The sequence below is a fragment of the Astatotilapia calliptera genome, chromosome 1 (assembly GCF_900246225.1).
Source record: "Astatotilapia calliptera chromosome 1, fAstCal1.2, whole genome shotgun sequence".
Taxonomy (NCBI): domain Eukaryota; kingdom Metazoa; phylum Chordata; class Actinopteri; order Cichliformes; family Cichlidae; genus Astatotilapia; species Astatotilapia calliptera.
Genome location: NC_039302.1, coordinates 29,473,305 through 29,494,847, shown reverse-complemented (window position 1 = coordinate 29,494,847; position 21,543 = coordinate 29,473,305). Strand labels below are relative to the sequence as shown.

The 21,543-nt window shown below is 41.6% G+C and overlaps 1 protein-coding gene across 1 annotated transcript in view; it reads left to right on the top strand.

The window, feature by feature from the left end:
* Positions 1-19,872, top strand: part of fto (FTO alpha-ketoglutarate dependent dioxygenase) — a 113,882-nt gene extending 94,010 nt beyond the window's left edge. The window contains exons 9-10 of the mRNA XM_026173569.1: positions 18,374-18,514; positions 19,130-19,872. Of these exons, the coding sequence (XP_026029354.1) occupies positions 18,374-18,514; positions 19,130-19,136 (148 nt within the window). The 3' untranslated portion in view covers positions 19,137-19,872. The remainder of the gene's footprint in view (positions 1-18,373; positions 18,515-19,129) is intronic.
* The last annotated feature ends 1,671 nt before the right edge of the window (positions 19,873-21,543 follow it).

Here is a 21,543-nt window from a genome sequence, read left to right as displayed (position 1 = left end):
TAGAGCATTTGCATTCAAACACAATCGTACACATCCCTCAGCAAAGAATAGGACATAGATGACATAAATGCAAAGAGTAAAAGTGCAATAAATACCCAAATAATTGTGCTATTACAAAGGTTTACATTTGCAAACAAATATACATATATATATACAAGTACTGTTAATTTAAAATGCAAATACACTCAAAGAATAAATGGTTTATCAGAAGACTTTTTTTCCAGTTATACAACATCATGCACGCACGGTCACACACACAAACACACACACACCTGGACATGTTTTGGCCTAGTCCAACATGGATCCCAAAAGAGTCACAGTATACATAAAAACAGGCCAGGCAGTGAAGGCGGACTGTGTAGCAGACCAGTGCTTCCATCGATCTGAGAGGGTTCATTAGGTAAGTGCTGACATCACAGATTGATGTCTCTTTAAACCAGTGCCTGCTGAGGAGCTGACAAGGAAAATCACCACTATTGACTCCCTTAGTGGTATTTGTGTGTGTGTGTATGCGTGTGCCTTCAACGTATTGTGTGATATGTACACGTGCCAGTAAAATGACCATGTGCGTACTAACATTTGGCACACAGCTGTATCTGTTTGTGCCTGTGTGTGAGTGCACAAGTGTGTTTTCCTAGAAGCCACATTACATATCCTTGTCTTTAATGGGCTCCTTGGGTCTAGGTGTTCACCAGTGTTGCCAGTTATACAACCAGCCATGCAGCTAAGGAGCCTGTCAGCCTGTTTCTGCTTTTACGCCACCGTGCATCCATTTGCTATCAGAGTAGGAAAGAGATGGAGTGGAAAATGGAGATAAAGAGGAAAGGAAAGAACGTTGCGTGGAGGAGTCATAGAGGGACTGAACAGAATCTCTCCCCATCTATATTTCATCAGCACGTTTAGAAACTCTGTTTGGTAATTATGTTGTGCAAGTTTCTGACTAATTTGCAATCCAGTGAAAACCCTGACATGGGGCAGCTTATATTCCATATGAGAGCTAAATGCTGTTTAGTTCAAATTTAGGAGTTTGGTTTTTAAATTCTTGTCGAGGAACCAAAAAGTTATCTCTATATGTGACCCCAGTTCCCCGAGCCTCTACTTGTCGATTGATTTGAGATGTCGTTTGTATCTGATGCTTTTCTCTAATTAAGATCAGGCTAGAATCGGTGGCATTGAGCGTCTCCACAAACCTATTGATTGGAATGGGGAAGGAGTCGGTGTTTGTGAGGACACAAGTGACAGGAGTGAAACTGCTGGAAACAGCCAGAGCATTAGACACACCAGATTGAGGAGACTGATGGTCCACAGTTTCCCCACTGCTGGTCTTTTTTAGATCACCTCTAGTTCAACTTAAAGTTGAAGTTTTCAAGAAATGTCTGGTGACATGCTGAAGAAGCACAGACAGTAGAATTTTGGTTATGCAACCACAATAGTGAACTTCTACTAATGGAATCATTTTTGACAGCATCAGGCTGATCATCATTTTCAAATTTAATGTTGCATTTACAACACAGAATGATCTGTTAAGTGACTTCTTTTAAGTATCGATCTGCATCTGTTGTGGTACATCAATACTTTGTGGTGAAATGTTAAAGTGGCATTGATGCCTGGATCTCAGTGTCACCTACTCAGCAGTCTTAAGCTCTGATGACGATACAATAAGCATTACCTCCAATAAACACCACGGTACCACATCTTGTAGCTTTAAATGAGCAATTGATTAGTTCCTTTGAAGAATGATGTAATCTCAGTGTTCTCATGTCCATTTAAAATGTGTTTAAGTGATATATAGTTGAGGAGAAACAAAAGAAAGTCACTTGATCTGGCATTAATAGTATCAATACACAACACGATGTCTTGAAGGAAGCAAGAAAAAGTGAAACAACTAGAAAAGTTTTCTTGTACTTTATTTTATCATGAGCTGAGCATAATGCAAAGTGTTAGGATTGAAAAATGTGCAGAACTGAAGGCAAGATTCCCTTCTAGGCCATCACCACCAGAGGCACATTGCTATTGGCTGCCTCCAGGAGATTAAAGAGAATAATTGCCAGCTGATTGGCTGTTTAATATTTCATGGACCTTTGATGCACTGGGTGTTTGTATTACCTTTATCAGCAGGCATAATAATAGGATAGGCTTTGACTCACTTAAGTAAAACAGGCTTTTTCACAGTACAGGAATTGCTACTCTTCTTTTGAGCAAAAATGAACACAATAGACTGTCAGTATATTTTTATGGGCTATACAATATGACATATGATCATTTGAACTGATCAATACTATTGGTATCACAGAAAGATGTATATATCTGTCGGCGCATAGGTGTGTGTTTCATATAATTTGTTGATTACACTTTCTAATAAGTACTGAAGATGCAGTGATGGATTTCATCTTACATTGTAACTGCGTATAATATTTATATTTTTCAGTGCTGAATACATAATAAACTGAATAATAATAACCGAATAAAAAATAAACCTCCAGTGTAATTTATGCACAATATATAACGTCTATAACTACTACAACTATAGCAGTTGTGGTACTGCAGTTGAGAGCACACAAGCTGCAACAACAGTAGAACATTTATAGTACTACTACTGTTTATTTCAGGATTGTTCATATTTTCAACAATTTAAAATTTTGGAAATCCTTCTGTCTTAACTCTATACAATAAAACTAATGTGTTTTACCGACACTTGCATGAGTATGAGCATATATGAGAGAGTATATGAGCTAGATGTGCTAGCTCCACCCAGATCAGGGACAGCTGCCATTGACGGTCCCATGTTCGTACCTCTGCCTGATGACACTAATCTCTTTCTGTAGGTGACCTACCTCCTCTTTCCAAATCTGTCGGCGCATAGGTGTGTGTGTATGTGTGTGTTTGTGTTGTGTGATGGTTGCCGCGGATGTCTCCTCTGTGGTTCCGCTTCGGAGGTCCAGGAATGGTGAGCTTCTCATGGTTGTCACTTTGAGGTGTGAGAGCAATCATTTCCTTGGACAACAGTCCCATCCTCATCCCTGCTTCCCGCCTGCTCGGATTAGTTCCTCTTGCTAAGAAAATTTGCATCCAGAATATTTTCTCCTAATTTATTTTTTCACTATATTTCCAGTTTTCTTTTCTTTCTTTCTTTTTTTTCTTCCATCTGTGTCTCTTTCACTGCCCTTCTCTGTTTCCTTTCTCCTTGTTTTCCCCTGGACGCTGTAGAGCATTTTATTACAGTTGTCAGAAGGAGTAACAATTCTATTGTGGGGTGATTACAACAGGGTGTTTTACCCACAGATCACCAGAGCAATTAAAATCTGTAAATAAGGCTACCCATGATGCCTCAGTCCAAACAATGGGGTCCCATAGGAAGTGTTTGTTTGAAGGAGAACAGTGGAAGTGAGTTTCTCTTCCTTTTACTCTCACTCTCTCTCTCTCTCTGTTTCTCTCCCTCATTAATTAGGATATGCTCCTTCAACCCAACATGACTGTGTCGATGGGCAGCTCTGCACAATCAGTGTGACACATATTTCAGACACAAGATGAAGTTGTTTACTTTTGTGTCAGACCATGCATTGCGCCACTACACTTTTGTTTTGCAGAATGGAAGAGACAATGCAGGCCTAATTGTGCCAGTTACAGCTGTTAGGGAGAGGAAAGAGAAAGACTTGTGCCAGCTACTGTGAAAAGGAAAGTAGGGACTCTCTTGTGCATCTGTGTCTGACACCCGTGCAAACAACACTTACGATAAGGATGTTTTAATGATAACTCTCACAAATTTTTGTTGTATGTTGGTTTTGAGCGCTATTTAAGTAATCTGAGAAAATACCAATTGGCAAAAAAAGAATCAGTCTGACTATGACTCTTAAGTTGAAAGTCCCTTAACTCCTGTCATGTCATTTGGCCTGTATTTCTTCCAATCACTTGGCAGTGTATCACAATTGTGCCCTGCCATAGTCAAAGGACAGTTCTGCCAGGTAATGTCACATTATTTCAGTGAACAGTTGCATTAGGAATCAAGCTATCCATCAGCACAGAGGGATACTGTAATTCCAGTTTAGCCTTTAAACCTGGGTTGTTGTTAACTACCTGGTTCACAGCAGTGCATAAAGTGATGCAAGCACTCTAAATTACTTCTTAATGTTTCTTTTCTTTGTAGAGACAAAAGAGCTCTTTGTAGTTTTGTGGGAAGACATGTGGAACATGTCATGTATTTCGTGTCAGGATGTGTGTGTATCGCTTCCGCAACCGCCCCCACCCCACTTCATAAATTACTCACAATTGGAGTTTGGGCAGGTTGGTAAAGGAACCAGATAGATAGAAGGAGGACGACCGTGGGAGTATTGCAGCTCAACACAGCACCATGATGATGCCAGACTCCAGAGGCCTAACCAGAGGCTATATGCCTTATCAAGATCCTGTTTACAGTCAGCCAAAGAAGCTACCAGCCACCCATTTCCATAATGCTGCCTGCGGTCCTCCGCGGAAACTAATTTATCTGTGCCGGAGATGCACCATGATGTTGCCTGTTCTGCACCTCTCTCACTTTGTATTCTGTATGTTGTGTTTCTTTCTTTTGTTTCTATCTGGGGTTTTTTCCCTTTCTCATCTTATCCTCGCTCCTTATTTACTGTTTCTTTTTTTTCTAACTCTTGATGAACTACTTTTTTTCTTGCCTTTCTTCCAGCCATAACCCCTTAATTCTGTCTTTTTCTATCTATTTGAATCACTTATTGCTACCCAACACAGTATATATAACACATCAGCTTAATTTTTGATAAGGATGGGCGAAGAATTAAAAGCAAAATCAATAAATAAAAAGAGAGTTGCTGCTTAGAGAGATCCAAGAGTCAGTAATTAAACCCATACAAAATTTAACTGAATGGAACTAAATATATGGCACTGCCCGCTTGTGTATTTGTGATCTTGTTTTTACACTCTTGTTATACCCATCTCTGTGTGAGTCTGCCATCTTCAGCTTTCCTCCTTGTACTTTTTTTATCATATGTTTGTGCCGATTTTTTTCAGCTTGAGCCACTTGTGTAGTTGCCATGTTCCTGTGCCTGTACATCAGTGAGCATCTGCTCTTTCAACAAGGTCCCTATGGCCTCAAATGTCAGACCAAGCAGCTGCCAGACAAGTGCATTGTGCAGCAGGCTTGTGTTTTGCCTCCTCCCATCCCTCCACTTCATGTTCTGTGATGTTAACTGTGATTGAAAGTAAGTAGGCAGCAGCAACTGGAGGAGGAATGATGAGAAAGGTCTCTGTTTTTAAAGAATTCTGTTCTTGCAGTACTGGACGGCTGTTCTCCGGGGCTTTTGGCCAGGTGGGAGTAGGCGTTATGTTGTGCATTAGGAACAGCTTCCTCTGCCCCCTTGTGTGAAAGACCACTGCAATGGAAAGCCATTTGTAGTTCATCAATGCTGAGGTCCATGTACTATAGATTATCAGGGGACAAACAGCATGTGCACTTGAATCTCATGTGTGCACATGTTTGAATATGGTTCTGTATGCTCTTGTACACAGATTGTTGATTCCCTGCTGTTTATCATAGTATGGCTAGTGCAATAATATGTCACTGGATGCCCGTTTCAGAGTATACATTGTTTTGTGTATTTCTTTGTGTGATCAAGTAGTCACAGGGTGTGAGCACTGATGCGGAAGAGATGGAGGGTGAAGAGACAAGCAGGTACCCCCCTGGAGGGACCTTGGGGGCATCAGGCCAGGGGTAGCCCCTCTAGCTCCCTCACAGCACACTCTGGTTTGCTCTCAGACACTGCTATTGATTTGTCCACTAGATAAGACCACAGGTTAGCTGCTCTACTAAGTATTGCTCTTTTCACCTCCCTTTGGCTGCAAACAAATCCTGGAGACTGGTTCCATTTGATGTTAGCTGATGTTCCTTTAGACTTTTTTTTTCTACCAACACTACTTAACCATGGCATAAAGCAGGTATAAGCCATCACAGGGCACTGTGAGACTCACTCTTGCCCCATAAATGACCCAACCCTAAACTAGCATACTTCTCTATTGTCTTATCCTGAAGCTGTAGGAAGCCATGAGTTCAATTCTGTGGCAGGTCTACAAGCTGTGAGAAAAGGGACTTTAGCTGTCAATCAATCCGCCTTCATTTCAGGATGCCAGAAAGTACAAATTCTGTGTTAATTCAAGCCTAAAGTAGATTAGTCCAAACCGTAAGTTGAAATTGTGCCTGTACTTTGGTATATGTGATCAACATGTGCAGCAAAGTGTAAGGTTTGAACCTGACAGATTTAGATGGGAGCCAAGGCAACTCTTGATCAGCCTAAGACAGTTCATCTCATTGCCAAGTTCTTATGTGATCGGAAGTCAGTCGGCAGCACCTCAGTGCTCACTGACAGATGGATGAATCAAGTCTTCAAAAGGCTTCATCGATGACACATTAACATGAGCCGAGCTTCCTAGAGGACTCTGAATTCTGAGCTGTCACAGGTGGCAGATGAGATAAAGCTACTATGCCGCTCTGCTTGTTTCGTAACATAACCTAACTCATGTTGAGAAAAAAAAGTTGGCACCTGCTTGACATCAATTAAAAAGCAGTTTGAGATGTGAGGGATGGCTGTTGTAGCATGTCTTGTATTTTTAATTAAAACAACCTCCTCTGAGTCATCATCAGCTTTTCATGTGTCCGAAGTCAGAACAGGTGTGAAGGTAAAACAAAGAACAGTGAAGAAAAGGAATACCACAAGGGTGTGGGTGTAACATAACTTCCCACGCATCGTAAGCCAGTATGTCCTTACAAGACATTGCAACATGCTATATCATTGTTAATCAGAAAACTACAGTGTAGGACAGCAAAATACCAGCTTGTCATATTGTTTGTTTTTCTTTTGCTCTTAGTTACGTGTCATTTATCATGGCAGAGAGCCAGAACTGTTAGTGTGTGGTAAACTGGTTCTCTCTTGGATGAGAAATTGAGGCTGTTACCAGCAATGTCAGTAGCTGAGGGTTGCATGCAAAATTTAACTGAATGGAACAGGCATCATGAAGGATATCAATAATTTTGAATGGTAAATTTTTAGACTACGAGATATTTTCTGGTGCAGTGGCATAGTTAGAAATGTACTGCCTTTTTCTCTCCGATGCATTGCAGCAATTTGTCAAGACATAACAAAAGCTGCCAAAAGTAACAGCTCAGATGCTGTAGTTTGAACACAATTAAAATAATAAAATAATAATGTGACCAGTAGAACCATAAAGCATTTTACTAACCTTTGATCCAATTTTTACTGGACTCTTATTAAATCAGAATCAGAATACTTTATTCATCCCTGAGGAAATTATGTAACAACTGAAACAGAATGCATGCCGATTGACTCATGCGCACAACAAAAGATAATGGAGAAGCACCGAAACTCATAATAGTTTGAATCAAAACTGGAAGCATTTTACACATGACAACCCGGGGGCGATCGTGGCTCAAGAGTTGGGAGTTCGCCTTGTAATCGGAAGGTTGACGGTTCGAGCCCCGGCTTGGACAGTCTCGGTCGTTGTGTCCTTGGGCAAGACGCTTCACCCGTTGCCTACTGGTGGTGGTCAGAGGGCCCGGTGGCGCCAGTGTCCGGCAGCCTCGCCTCTGTCAGTGCGCCCCAGGGTGGCTGTGGCTACAATGTAGCTTGCCATCACCAGTGTGTGAATGTGTGTGTGAATGGGTGGATGACAGGTTGTGCAAAGCGCTTTGGGGTCCTTAGGGACTAGAAAAGCGCTATATAAATACAGGCCATTTACCATTTAACCCAAAGTGTCCAAAATTCCAGTACGTCTTAAAAAGCAGCAAAAACAAAACAGAAAACATGGAAGGTATTAAAAAGAAAGAATTACATCAGTCACTGATACTAACACTACCTAAAATGTGTAATTAATATGATAATTAAATGCAGTCAAAGGATCATGGCAAGTACTGCTGCTAAAAATCATGCCACCCTGCTCGACCCTTTTGTTTAAAGTGTTATCATATCTACCATCTACATAGAAATTAATTGATATATTAATCTTCTGTAAAACTGTAGAGATGCTACTTATTGAAATATGGAGAATGCTTTTGACCTGCACTCAAAAAACTCTGTTTTAACATTCCACTTTATATGAGACTCTTAGCTACTCATAGCTGCAACTTTTTATCTACTTATCAATAGCACTTACCTGCAACATGAATGGGGAGGACAGGGACTAATTGCAGGGACAAATGTTCCTGACTGTGGGGTTTGTAGTTGTCTGGGCCTAGTCCAGGCCCTGTTTATCTCAACCTCTGTTGGCAGTCATACACACACCACACGCACTATGCTCTGATTTAACCAGAGGCAAAGCCCTCGCAAACCCTCACTCTTTCTCATCAAAGATTCATAAAGGCAAGGTTCTCAATGATTTTCTGTCTCTTCCCGTATTCACAGCTTGTTGTCCTCACCCTCCCTGTCTCCTGCCAGTCAGACAGCGGAAGTCAGACGGAATTACAGCTGAAGTGGCCGCTGGCTCTGTGTGCGTGTGTATGTGTCTATACGTGAATGTTGGTTTCTGTGGGTTTATGGCATGTGTGCTTGCACTGGTAGGCGTTAGGTGCAGAAACGGGGTAGCACATGGTCACAAAGGCAAGGACACGGATGGACAGTGCCATGTTGATGTTGTACTAAAAATGTTAGTAGCCCCCATGTGGGGAAAAGAGTTAGTCCCCACCCTCTCTTCTCTTCCCCTCATTCACTCCTTCCGCTGTTCTTTGTCTTCCTTTCCAACCCCTGAGCCCTGTGTGCTGTGGCAGCTTCCACACTGGATCTAAAACTAGCTCAATCAGAGCCCCACTCACCATGCCCAGGGCACACCATCTGTAGCCCTCTGAGTCCTTCCGTGTGTGTGTGTGTGTGTGTGTGTGTGTGTGACTATGTCAGTGTGTATTTACCTCCCTATTTATGTGTGTGTCCATTTGTGCGCAAGCTTAGAAGCATGAGTGTGAGTATGTGTGTCTGCAAACCCAAAGCACCGTGCCTCAGCCTGTTAGTCTTGGTACTTACCAGGCTTAGCCAGATGAGGGCCACTCAGCCTGGATCTAATTCCTTCGACTCTGGCAGCACTTCACTCCTGGCTCTTTTTGCCTCTCAAGTGTGCATCTGTGACCTTGGCTGACATCAGCGAGGGTTAAACTGTGGACTTGGAGATGTGGCCACAGTGATTGAGCTGTAAGCTAGTTTCTGGATCAGAGCTTCCGAACAGCCATCTGGGTGTCTGTGGGGCTCAGAAAGAGGTTATCCCTCTCTTACACCCCACAGCTGACCCTGGATCAGCTGTGACAGCAGAGAATTTAGTATGAAGCATCCTCGCTGGGATAGGTGGTACACAGTGGGGATGTTTGTGGAGTGAAAAAAATCATTAAGAGGGGAAACTAATAAAGTTGATCTCTGTTACCATGTTAGCCGTAATCCCTGTGCTTTTATTATGAAGAAGTCTGCTCATCACCTTTGATGTCTTTGTGGCAGATAGCCCAACCTGTATTGGCTTCAGCTCTTATTTTTTCTTTGTAACTGCTTGAACAATGAACATCACATGCATATTTCTTTTTTCACACACCAATAAAACTATGACTAAGGGTTAGGTTCTATGAAACACAGTCCTCAGTTTTGCCAGTGTGGTAGTTATTACACTGTGTACCGATATTGTCAATACAAACAGAATATAATTAAGTACCTGTTAGACCACAAAGCACTTCTTTTTCAACACCCAGAACACATTTCAATGAGTGATTCACATCATCATGCATCAACTTATCTACATAGACAGGTACTTGAATAGTGCCACCCAAACACATGCACCCCATTGTATTGCACTGTGTGAACCTTTTGCATCCTGTTCTGTGCAGTGCCTCAGGGCCTAGCCTGGCTGGTCTTCCAAACAAATTGCTGGCTGTTCACAACGTTTTAAATGCTGAGTCCCTCTAATTACACTATTTACTTAATAGGGTGAAACAAAACTCGTGTTCACGCAGCAGGAGTACCAGGTGATGCAGAAGTTCAAACACCTGGCGAAAAGCACTCCTCTGGCACGGATGCACAGTATACACATGTGCATGCATGAATGCACACACACACTCACATACTGTGATGCAAATACTAGAGGTTTCTTTCATGGTTGGATTAGACACTTTACCAACTTTTGGAATTTTTTTTTGTTCATACTTTCTTGTTTACTGTGGGAAAAGGCATCTGGAAAAGTGTAGCTCATTAGTTACTGTATACCCAGTCTGACATTTTTGGAATTAGTTCTTCCTCTACTGTAAACAGAGTGAGTAATGCCCATATGGGAATGTGTGCATCATCTCCTACTTTGTGCTACTCCTTTGTTTGTTCATTTTAAAGGTTACACAAAAATGGCAGATATGTTTACCAAATATAAAAAAAAATCCTGCTTTTAATGCTGTATGCATACAGCATTAAAAACAAGCACTTTGCTGTTTGTTTTTGTAGGAACGTTTCAATGATTGTCACATTATAGCCTATTCCTGGACTAGACTAGTTTATGAGTTTGAAGATTTATGACTGTTTCAGTGGGGCGTGTTTACGATCACTGGTTTGCTGTGCCTATTATGTGATCTCATTATGACAAGCTGTGTCAACATTGATGTGACAGTTTAAATGCAGTTTTAACAAAATGTAATATTTATCCAAATATGTTTCCTGCGCTTGAAAAGTTGCTCGTTTGTTCCCATGCTTTGTTTAAAGAGGATAGCAAAGTCACTTTCTTTCTTTAAAGAACTGGAATATACCCATTTATGAAACCCAATATCTGTTGTGCAACTGTTTGAAAACTTCTATCTCACAGTTGTGCTTTAAACAAAGACTCCAAAACTTAACAACACATCCCCTAGAGAAAGAAGGATGACTTGTATCTAGGCAATTTAGGTTACAATACACTATAATTAGCTTTGCTAAGTTGACCCTGCCATTGTCACCTGAAGACAGGTGGGAATTGTGCCTAGGCTGAAACAAACTTATCATATGACTGGGGTCAGGTATTGTCCAGTGGCTCAGTTGTATTGCTTTTGAGGCAAGCCTCATTCATCATCAGCTTTATTGCACCATTCAGATGATGCCCACAAGGCACTAACACTTGGCCAAGAGGGAGGGAGCATACAGTGCAGGGTAGGGAGGGATAAGGGTTAAAAATGATTGTTTTACAAGATCACTTTCCGCACAACAAGTTTTCACAGCAATGGTATGCCATTTCTCTGAAAAGCTAAGAGTTACCGCTCCCAATGCCACATTAACCATCTTCCGTATTCCATGACAGCAGATTTATAGCCTTCCAACGGCGAGCTGCGAAAAAGTGCAATTGCTCGCAGGCTTGTAACCTCTTTACCCTCGTCATCAAGTCCCCTTGTTGCTCCATTTTCTCTCCTGGGCTTCATAAATAAACAGCATCATCAAGAAAAACTTTTAGTGTCTTTTCACAACCATCTCTAATTGGTTTTGCATGTATACATAGAAATGTTTCAACCTGGTATTTAGCCACGTGTAACTGATTTTGGTCCATGTGTTCAGCTAGGCCAGCATTCCTGCATAGTGTTAGCTTTGTGGTTTTACTAAAAGTGATCAGAATGAACTTTTTTTTCTTTGATTTGCTTTGTATTTTTTACTTTTCTTCCTGTTGAACAATTTTGTATCCTGGTACAAGTAGGCCACAGCTCCTCTCATTCCTCTCTGGACAACCAGTCAACGTGGAGCATGCAAAACAGATATATAACCTTTATTTTCCTGTTGCTGTTTCTCTAGCTCTCTAGCTCTCTCTCTCTCTCCCTCACACACACACACACGCACGCACGCACGCACGCACGCACGCACACACACACACACACACACACACACACACACACAATTTCTCTCTGTGAAGTTCTCTCACAGACATTGACACACAAATGCACACAGCCTTAAGCGGTGATCTGTCTCTTCAACCCTTGCCGGAAAAGAAACGGCCAGGAGGATCCTCTCTGTTTGTCCTAAAACTCCCTCTTTTTTTTTTTTTTTTTATTGGAACCTGTTTGCATTTGAACAATAGTTGTCTCCTCATAAATTTTGCGCCTGTGTTGACATTAGACCACATTCCATCCCATTGCCTGAGGAGGAGAAAGAGCAGGCCAGGGTGTTTGGTAATTTGTTACACTGTTAAGCACCTAATGGACATCCACCTGGTTTTTGAGAGTAGTAGCTGTAGTTCAGGGGCTTGCCTCTGTTGTACCTCAAGACTGCAATAGTATTTTATTGCTGCCAATTATGAAGTCTGTTTAGAGGCTACCTAACTCTGTGTGTGTTTTTGTGTTACATCTGGTTCTCCCTGCTCTAAATGGGGCAGCCAGCCAAACCGCATCAAACAATTAGGGTGTGAAGCAGGTACAGACTGTGCAGGTATAACAAAACTTCCCTGTTTCTGTTGTTGACTTCAAGTAACTCTACTAAAAGTACATGGGCCGATGAAAGCTCACGGTCCTGTGTTTCCAACTGGCTGGGGATACCAGTAATGAGCCTTATTTGTTTCATGTGGTTTAATGAACAGTCCAGACTGCAGCTGGCAAGAGGGAGACCTCACAGAGTTTGAGGAAGGTACCCGTGTTCCCTGGCAGAATCATTGTTCCCAGCACCAGCAGAGCCATTGTGGCACGTGAGTGGGTGGGTGTGTTGAAAGGGCCACGCGGCACCCACTTTATCTTTTGCCCCTCCTTCTTGCTCATGCAATTTTGCGTGGTTTCTGCAACCATTAATTAAAGGGGAAAAGAGTGCATCAGATGTTAGTTTTATTAGCCTAGGCTCCTTAGAGGGAATCAAAATGAAAGGAACATATGTCATGCATTTGATGATGCCCCTCCCTCTCCATTTCTCTCCCCACAATTGCCCACCTCACACATTCACAAAGTGTACAGTCAGCAGCTGTCTGCAGACACAATAGCATTTGATTGATCCTGAGGAAACGGTTAAGACGCTGCCCTACCCACGCTTTCTTTCTGGCTGGCTGGCTCACATTTTGCACCACTTTACATTTAACGCTGAATGTGGCAGTGATTGGGATAATAGGATGGTGGTTAGGGATCTAAGGCACTGTTCACGCTCTAATGAGGACAGTCCTCAGAGCACCCAGGACCTTGGAGTCCTGGGTGGTGTATGTTGAGATCTAAAGCCTGACACTTAACAGGTTGGACGTTGTTCTGAAAATTATGCCCCTGTTATACTGGCCTCTACACAACATCATTAACAGAAAATTTCCAAGAAAAAGTTTGTGCACCCTTTGCATTTTCCAGTTAATTACTTGTAACCTTAATCTGATCTTAATCTAAGCAATCTTAATCTAAGCAATCTTAATGTAATATGTAAACCACTGTGCCAGTAACTTTTCAAGGATTTAAGAATCTTTTTGACATGGATTAGTTTACCAACAGTGTTCCACAATTACATCACAAAAATAAGGTTTTTGTAATATTTTACTAATTTGCTAAAATGAGAGGCTGAAATATCCCATTTCCATTATTAGTACTTGAATAAAGTACCTTTGGTGGTAGCAGCCTCGAGTCTCCTTGCACATTAAGCTGCAAGCTTAGCAAACCTTTTGTTGGAGGTTTCCACCTATTTTCTTGAAAGAATTTCTGTAACCAAATTTGATAACATGTTGATTCACAGCCATTCTCAGGTCTCCTCAGAAATATTCCTTTGAGTTCAAGTCCAGTGTTTGGCTTAGACGCCCCAAGACTACTGCAATGCTTTGTTTATGGAAGACAGTCTTTAGATTTCAACAAGGTTATTCCTGTGGAATAATCTTGTTGTTCATTTTTTCATCCTTGTCTCATTAATAGGTTTACTTAAATCTTGCCAGGATAAGATTCATACCAAAAAAAAGATTGATGTCAGTGGAAAGACAGCAGTGAAAGAAACCACAAAAGAAAGAAACCACAAAAAAGGTTAGAACCACTGCAACACAGCTCAGGTTTGTGCAAGATTGCCTTGATCTTCTAGGGAAATGTGCTGACTGCAGATGAAAAAAAAATGATGGATTTTTTTTTCTTTTTTGTTAGAAAAATGCAGGTACATTCAGATTTTCATTTACCTTTAACAGCCTGTTCCATAACCGATTGCTCAATATGTTTAATAGAAACATGAAAGGTACAACAGCGTGTTATTAGTTTAGTCAGATCTTCTATAATTAGGATTTGGAAGATCACATCACTGCTGATGAGAAATTCTCTTAATTCCAAAGATATACCAAACTGTCTGTTGCCCTTGCAGCTTGCAAAACACAGCACATGAATAAATACTGTCTGCCCATATCTCTTAGCCATTGTACCGTATCAAATCACATACAAAGACAGATGTGCTTAATCACTCATTTCTTACACAATATTGTATATATAGAATGTAGATGGATAATATACTTCTTTCTTCTCACTCCTTGGGACTTGATTGCATGCCTTACCTTCAGGGGCAGGCTGATTTATGAGACACATGCCTGTTTTTTCATGACTTGTTTGATTGCATTCTCAGCTATCGGGCACATAGGCTGCCAAAACCATAAAAATTCACACCTGCACAGAACTCCTAGTCAGATGAACATCAGGCAAAGCATGGGGAAGCAGGTGATCTGAGGTATGCTGTTTCCCTTGATCATAATCGCAATGACATGATTGATTGATGTTCATTGTATCTTTACAAAAGCCTTCTTTTTAGGTCCAGTTTGAACGTTGCGTAGGGCTTGGCACACGCTTTGGTCGTGAATCTCGGTACACCACCCATTCTAATACTGTTCTCTAAGCTTGTGTTTTTCTTTTAGTTGCTAACGATACAAATATGAAAAGTAGGAAAAATATAACTTCAAGTTCTCACAAGTTTTAAAAAGATATCTGCCATTGCCTAATCATGTCCTGAATGTACCGAATCAAACAGCCCAAGCTGTCTATTCCCATGTCATTACAAATGACCTTCTGTAGAAATAATGCAATAAGTGTTGTCTCCTATCTACATTCTCTGGGTACTTTTTCACTTGCCCTGACACAATTGTGCATTTATCAGTGTAATTGCATGAGTCGGAAGCACTGATGTTGTCTATTAGGCGGATTTCCATCCTGTTAAGAGCAGAGGGCCTTTTAATGTATGGCCCTGGTTGAGTGTACTGCTACACAATTACACACTGGCCAGAGATTGAGTGGGCTGATGATGCTGTTGATTGGGATGGTGCTGATGGCAGTGATGATATTGGACCACCCTGCACTCTTCTAACAAGCCTTTCAGAGAGCATCTAAGAGGGAAACAACAAAGTGAAACTGAGGTTAATCATTTTATTTACTCCCTTTTTCTCTCCCTCTCGTTCCCCTACCTCTCCTTCTGCCTTTCCTTTCTTTAACCAAGTGATGGAGCTCGGACCATGGAGCGGGGGGGAGGAAATCGATAGGGAGCGCATTACAGTAAAACGTATTGATTAGGAGACCTGCGAGCAGTGTGTTGGTCGCAGAGATGGTGGAATGATGCAATGCTTAAAGGAATTTATCCTTTGACTTTTACATTAACCTTTTATTGACTGCTTTGCCTGTCCATAATTAACACTCACTTTAGCTAAAGTGGTTAGTTTGAGCGCAAAGGGGGCTCCAGCCCTTATTGCAGCAAGGGCCGTGGCGCTCCCACCCCAGCCGCAGTTCAAGTGCACTGTACTGCAAGAAGGGAAAGGCCTCTGAAGAATTGAGGCGATAGAATGCTAGATACCTTTCACATTAGCATACCATTTTAGCGGGGGCCTGCTAGGCTATAAGGTTTCAGGGCAAATTGAAATGAGTGATTGTATTGCCAATCTCTCTTGACCGAGCGCCAGATGGGATAGTTAGGCCCATATCTGTCTGGGGTTAATCCATTGGAACAGCCTGGACTCACAAACACAACCTCTCCCTCCTCCACCCACACCCTCACACGCACATACACACCTCTTTGTCTTTGACCTTAACTTTAAGGTGGACTGTTCTGCCATGGGAAAGTCTTTTGGTGAGCCTTGTTTGTACGCCACTGTGGCTTAGACAGAATTTCTAGCAAGAGCCCACGAGAGCTTAAAGCACCTCGCTTGATATTGACTTTTTGTTTGGTTCCATTTTAGCAGTCAGGGGACGGTACTCTGTGAACAGTGATAGACTGTGTAAAAGTGCGTGCTGAATTACCTACACTATATTATCTTTGATAGTCTTCCAGTCTCGATATCTTTTATATCTCTGGTAAACCTGGCACCTTCTATTTGCAAGCTAATGCTGCAAGATCTGTTGTCAAATAAATGCAGTATCTCTGTTGAAGTGAGCTACTCAGTTTTTTTTTTATTGTATGTAGCCTTTCATTATGAGTCAGGGAAGTAGAGAAGAAGCAAGTGTTTTCTCTCATAGCTCTGGAGTTTGAATACTTAATCACACCAAATCAAAAGCCTGGGTTCCCTTGGTCTATGGTGTCCTCAAGCTGATGTCAGCAGAACCACAGTTTGTGTGTGTGTGTGCATGCTGTCTGGGTCAGTTTGCACTTGCACACTCTGTAGATACGTATGCCAGCCATGTCCCCCTCCTCCTCCTCCTTCTCTGAAGTGGTGCTTCCTTTAATTCGCACCCTAAATAAATGATGAGAACATTTAAACACACGGCTCGTCGCAAAGCCCCAAGGTCGCCTAATCGTATTATTTATGAAGTGATGTGCTACATAATGGTACTTAGTGCATGTTAACAGATGCTATTATCAGGCCCTGATCCAGAGCACCGAAGATATATTGGACAGTGGATGTTAATGCTGCTCCTCACCACCATAATGCAGGAGATCCTTAAAGGGCTAACCGCACCAAAATGCAGCACTTAGGCAGAGGGCCAGTTAAACATTAAGTGGCTCATGTGAATATATATAACCACAAATTGTGGCAGCCCTCGGTTGTCCCCTAACACTTGAACATTCCCTCATCCCATCCACAACCGATCCTCATATCCTGCTGTTCAGCTCTCTGTGGCCCCTCCTTCAGTCACTAACCACAAGGTGGTGGTGACTGTGTGCATTTGTCTGTGTTATGGGTTTGTTCGGGGGGTTTTAGGGTGTGCATAGGGTAAAGAGATATGACAAGACAGACCCTGGCATAATGATTGAATGGAAAATATAACTGACCCCGTTTCTGTAGATAGGAAATCTTAGGTCACTATTCACAAGCACACAAGGACACACTACACACGCAACATACAAATGCCATCCTCCAGCTCTCCCTCTTGCACCTCGAGGTCAGAGGTCACCCTCATCTGTCAAGAAGCAGAGGGAGGGTAGATTTACAATGACAGCAGAGAGCAACACAGAGTCACAGCAGTAAATATTTACACAGGTCTAACAAAAGATGTGGCTAAGGTCTGTAGGGGTTCCAAGCATGGTGGAAATTACAACTAACCTCAGATTGTTAATCATACAAAAATCACGCAGTGACATGAAGAGGCAGGATTTCTCACTGCTCTGTCATTATTGCAACAAGAGAGAGTGATGTTCTTGTGAAAGCATCCTGCAGTGTGTGCCTGTATGTTTGTAAGATGAATGGGGCATTAATCATGATACATGATATCATGGTTTCCCATCACCTTAATGCTGTTGCAACACTTCACTGATGTGTCACATCTCTGTTTTTCTCATCTCCATTCAGTTCAAGTTTTACTGGCTTGGGAGTTTCCAAGTATTTCAGTAGTTTCAAACCAAATTGCATGCAGACACATCATTTAAATGCCCTCAACAATATCTAGTGAAGAGAAAAACATTTCTTTGTTTATTTGTAATAAAACTGCATGCTGTTTCTTTTGTGGATCATACAGAGACAAACTTACTCTCCTGTCCTGCTGGTTCTACCTGGACAAAGTATTACTGTGAGTCATGAAAACAAAAGGAGGCAGAAAACTGTTAAAAAACTTGCTTCTGGTCAAACTCACAATAGAGATTTTGGCTTTAAAAACAAGTTTAAACACACACATGCTCACACACAGACATCATTGCCTAAACAACTTGACTTTTTTTGGAAATTACGCCCTTAAATTGCTCTTCATTGACTAGATAAAAACACGATAGAAAGATCTCTGTTTATCTTTGTCTACTAGAGTTCCACCATCATTGACAAGTATTAGTTAGTGTTAGTATTTACTTGTAAACACATCTCATAAAACTTTCAGGTGAAAGCCTGGCTTTGGCAAGCTGTAGTAGGATGCAAATATAAATATAAAAAATAAAAACATGAAGAAAGTTTTGTGAGTGGGATGAGACGTGGCCTTTTGGTGATGAGTCTCTACCTACTTGTGCTTTAACGGGAGGGAGGAGTAAATGGGATTTTTTTTGTTTCCTGTGTTCTGTCGCCTCAGGTGCCACTCAAGTCTGGCCCAGACATTGCCCCCTGAGGAGGCCCCAGTGGACCGGCCCTTCTGGGGTGTGGATGACCCCAGCATGCCTCTGCCCTTTGATCTGGCTGACATCATTAACAGAGTGGAGTCACTGCTCTGGAGGTGAGTGTAAGATTTGACATGTTGAAATGTGTTTATGTACACACTGAATACATGTATCTATCTCATGCAGCATAGATCTAGTCGCAGAGGATTCACTTATTCATTCATTACCCAGCTGTGGTCATCTGTGAACAATGCTGTTGTTTAATGTTATGTAATATTAGTTAAATTGTCCAAATGATTAAGTAAACCAAATGACGTTAAAATAAATAAATAATTCTAATTGGCGTTGACAGACACTGGTATTTTGGTTTCAGTTTTAAGCTTTGGAATCTCATGCTTTTAAAATGGTATGGATTTGTCACTTCATGCACAACTAGACACCTTACATGTTGTCATACTTTAAATATGCGCACCTGCTCCGCAAGTCGTGTCATAGACCCTTGTAAAAATTGTGAGGAATTTCTTGGAGTTGCTATTTGCATTGGCAAATACATGACATTGGGTGTAATTGGTCTTCCTGTTGGCATGAATCCTAGGTCCTGCTGATTTTGCATGGAGACATCTATAGTCTTTCGTTGACCTGCATCTAAAACACAAGTTAACTTCACATGAGAACTTACACGATATCTGATCAAATTTGACCTCTGTCCATTTCTTCTCTTTCTCTGACAGGATGTAAATATGGATAGAGGAAACAAGGAAGCAAGAAAAAAAATGACCCACCAGCTTTTCTGAATGATCCCCACATTAGCTGAGGGGACAGACAAGATTGATTTCCTTTTGATTAGGGCATCTACATCACCCCCGACTCCACCCTCCACTACCCCAGCTGACCCCAGCATCTCAGTCACCTCAACTTGGATTGGCTGGAAGGAAACCAACACAAGAATAGTGCTTCAGTAACATGCTAACAAACGCAATGCTTAGTACCAAGCCACTAGTGTCACAACGGTCTAACAAAACATATTTGGAACCCGCATTTCAGTGTTAACATACAACATTGTGTTACTATTTATTATTTCAGTGTACTTTGTTACCTAATCTCATGTAACCCAGACATGCTTTTGTCAGTGGATTGTTCTCATTCTCAGTAGTCATAGTACAGTACATACATATATGCTTTCTACTTGTCACACAGTGTTATAATACAGTATAGAATGGTAAGAAAACTCACTTTGCTCACAGGCTATTGCATTCTTCACTTGTGTATAGTGTAACCCTTTTATTGTGTTAAGAAGTGAAATGAGCCAGAAAAGACCAAAGAACGATTATAAGAGGATGGTTATGAATGTCATCCAATGGAGTACATGAAGAATGTGTTGTTAAGTGTTTATGGTGCAGTGGTGTGCTTGTGCCATATTAATGTGTAACTGTGTGTGTGTGTGTGTGTGTGTGTGTGTGTGTGTGTGTGTGCGTGTGTGTGTGTGTGCGTGCGTGCGTGCGTGCGTGCGTGCGTGCATAAGAGCCTTCACTCTCCCAAATGTCTACATGAAGGCGTGTGTGTACGAATGTGATAGTGTGTGAGCCTGTAGGCAGCCTGCCAGTTGTTTGTTCTTGAAGATGTGCATATGGAGAAACAGAGACTAGCAGCAGGGCCCCTCTGCTACTGCTCTGATGAAAGGCAGCATTGATAGAATGACCCGGAACACAACCGCCGTTTCTCATAATTACAGCTGTTCAATCGCTTTTAATTACTCTTAAAGTGTGTAGAGCACCACATTCCCCTGTAATGCTGCAGGCCATCTAGAGAGTGAGAGAAAGATCCGGCACTTCTGACAAAATCCACATTCAAAAAAGCTAAAAAGGGTGGAAAAGGGGGCCGACGTCAAAGCAGTGTAGCAGCCCTCCTCGTTTGATTTCTTTCTCTATCTAGTTCATGATGAAGTAGAGATGCTGTTTACTATTAAAAATGCAGAATGCACTCCTTTTTTTACTTCTGAAGTTTTTTCCAAGATGTTAATGGTTGCCAAACGCTGTTCTTCTTGCTTCTTCTTTTGCTGCGCCTTTGTTGTTTGTTGTTGTCAGAGAGATTTGTTTGTAGATTGGCAGTAGCTTTGACTTGTTTGAATCACTCTGTGCTCCCTGCGCCACAGCTTGTCTGTCTGAAGCAATAGGAATGGCAGTAAATAAAAAAAACAGTGTTTTATCCAATGATCTCCATTCTTCTCATTTTTTCTAAATTGCAAATGGACAACAAATATGGTGCACATGTTTCTTCATTCGTGTGTGTGAGGTTCAAATGTCGATCGACTGTAGTTTTACTAATATTTTTGACCTTTAAACCAATCCAATCCATGCAGGCATGTGTGTCAATGCCTTCCCACTGGGTTGAAGGTGAGTTACTGAGCTTTGAAGCAGCCACTTTCTAAATACTCAGGATTCCACAAGACAAATAAGGCAGCAATGAGAGAGATCCATAGTGTAATGGTGAAGCTCACTGACAGGAGCATGCACGTTATATGCACAGTTGTCCTACCAGTATTTCCTGATAAGTAAGAAGTTAAAAAATCATATTGAAGATGCTTAGAGTGTGAAAAAAGTCCCATTTAGTTTCAGCACAGCACTGTATCCAGAACCTTAAATATAATAAAAACATTTGAATAACAAGATAATAAGCCCAATAATTCTCTATAGACAAAAAAAGGAAGCATTTGTGTCGGGTATTTTTATCTGTTTTCCTCTGACTCAGACCTCAAAGGAAACGGTTTGAGTAGCAGTGCAAACATCTTCTACAACAGATTGATTGATGGATTAACTTGATTGATTGAGTGATGTCATTCCCTGCAACGAAGTGATGGCTAATATTCTGTATTCCACTCTGAAACCTCAACTCCACACCTTTTACAAGCCGCCATCCCAAAGGTTGCTTATGTTAACTACTTCCTGTAGTGGCTGAGTGACTGAGTGATGGATGAGTGTGGAGCGTTCTCCCCTCAGGGGTCGACTGAAAAAGGTCACCACTTGAAGAGACAATTACACAGCACTGGTAAGAGCCACAGGTATGCATTGTTCTGACCGGGGTCAGCCGCCAGCCAAGCAGCCAAGCCACCGTCAATTAGGCCAACAATAGGCGCAGGGAAAGATAA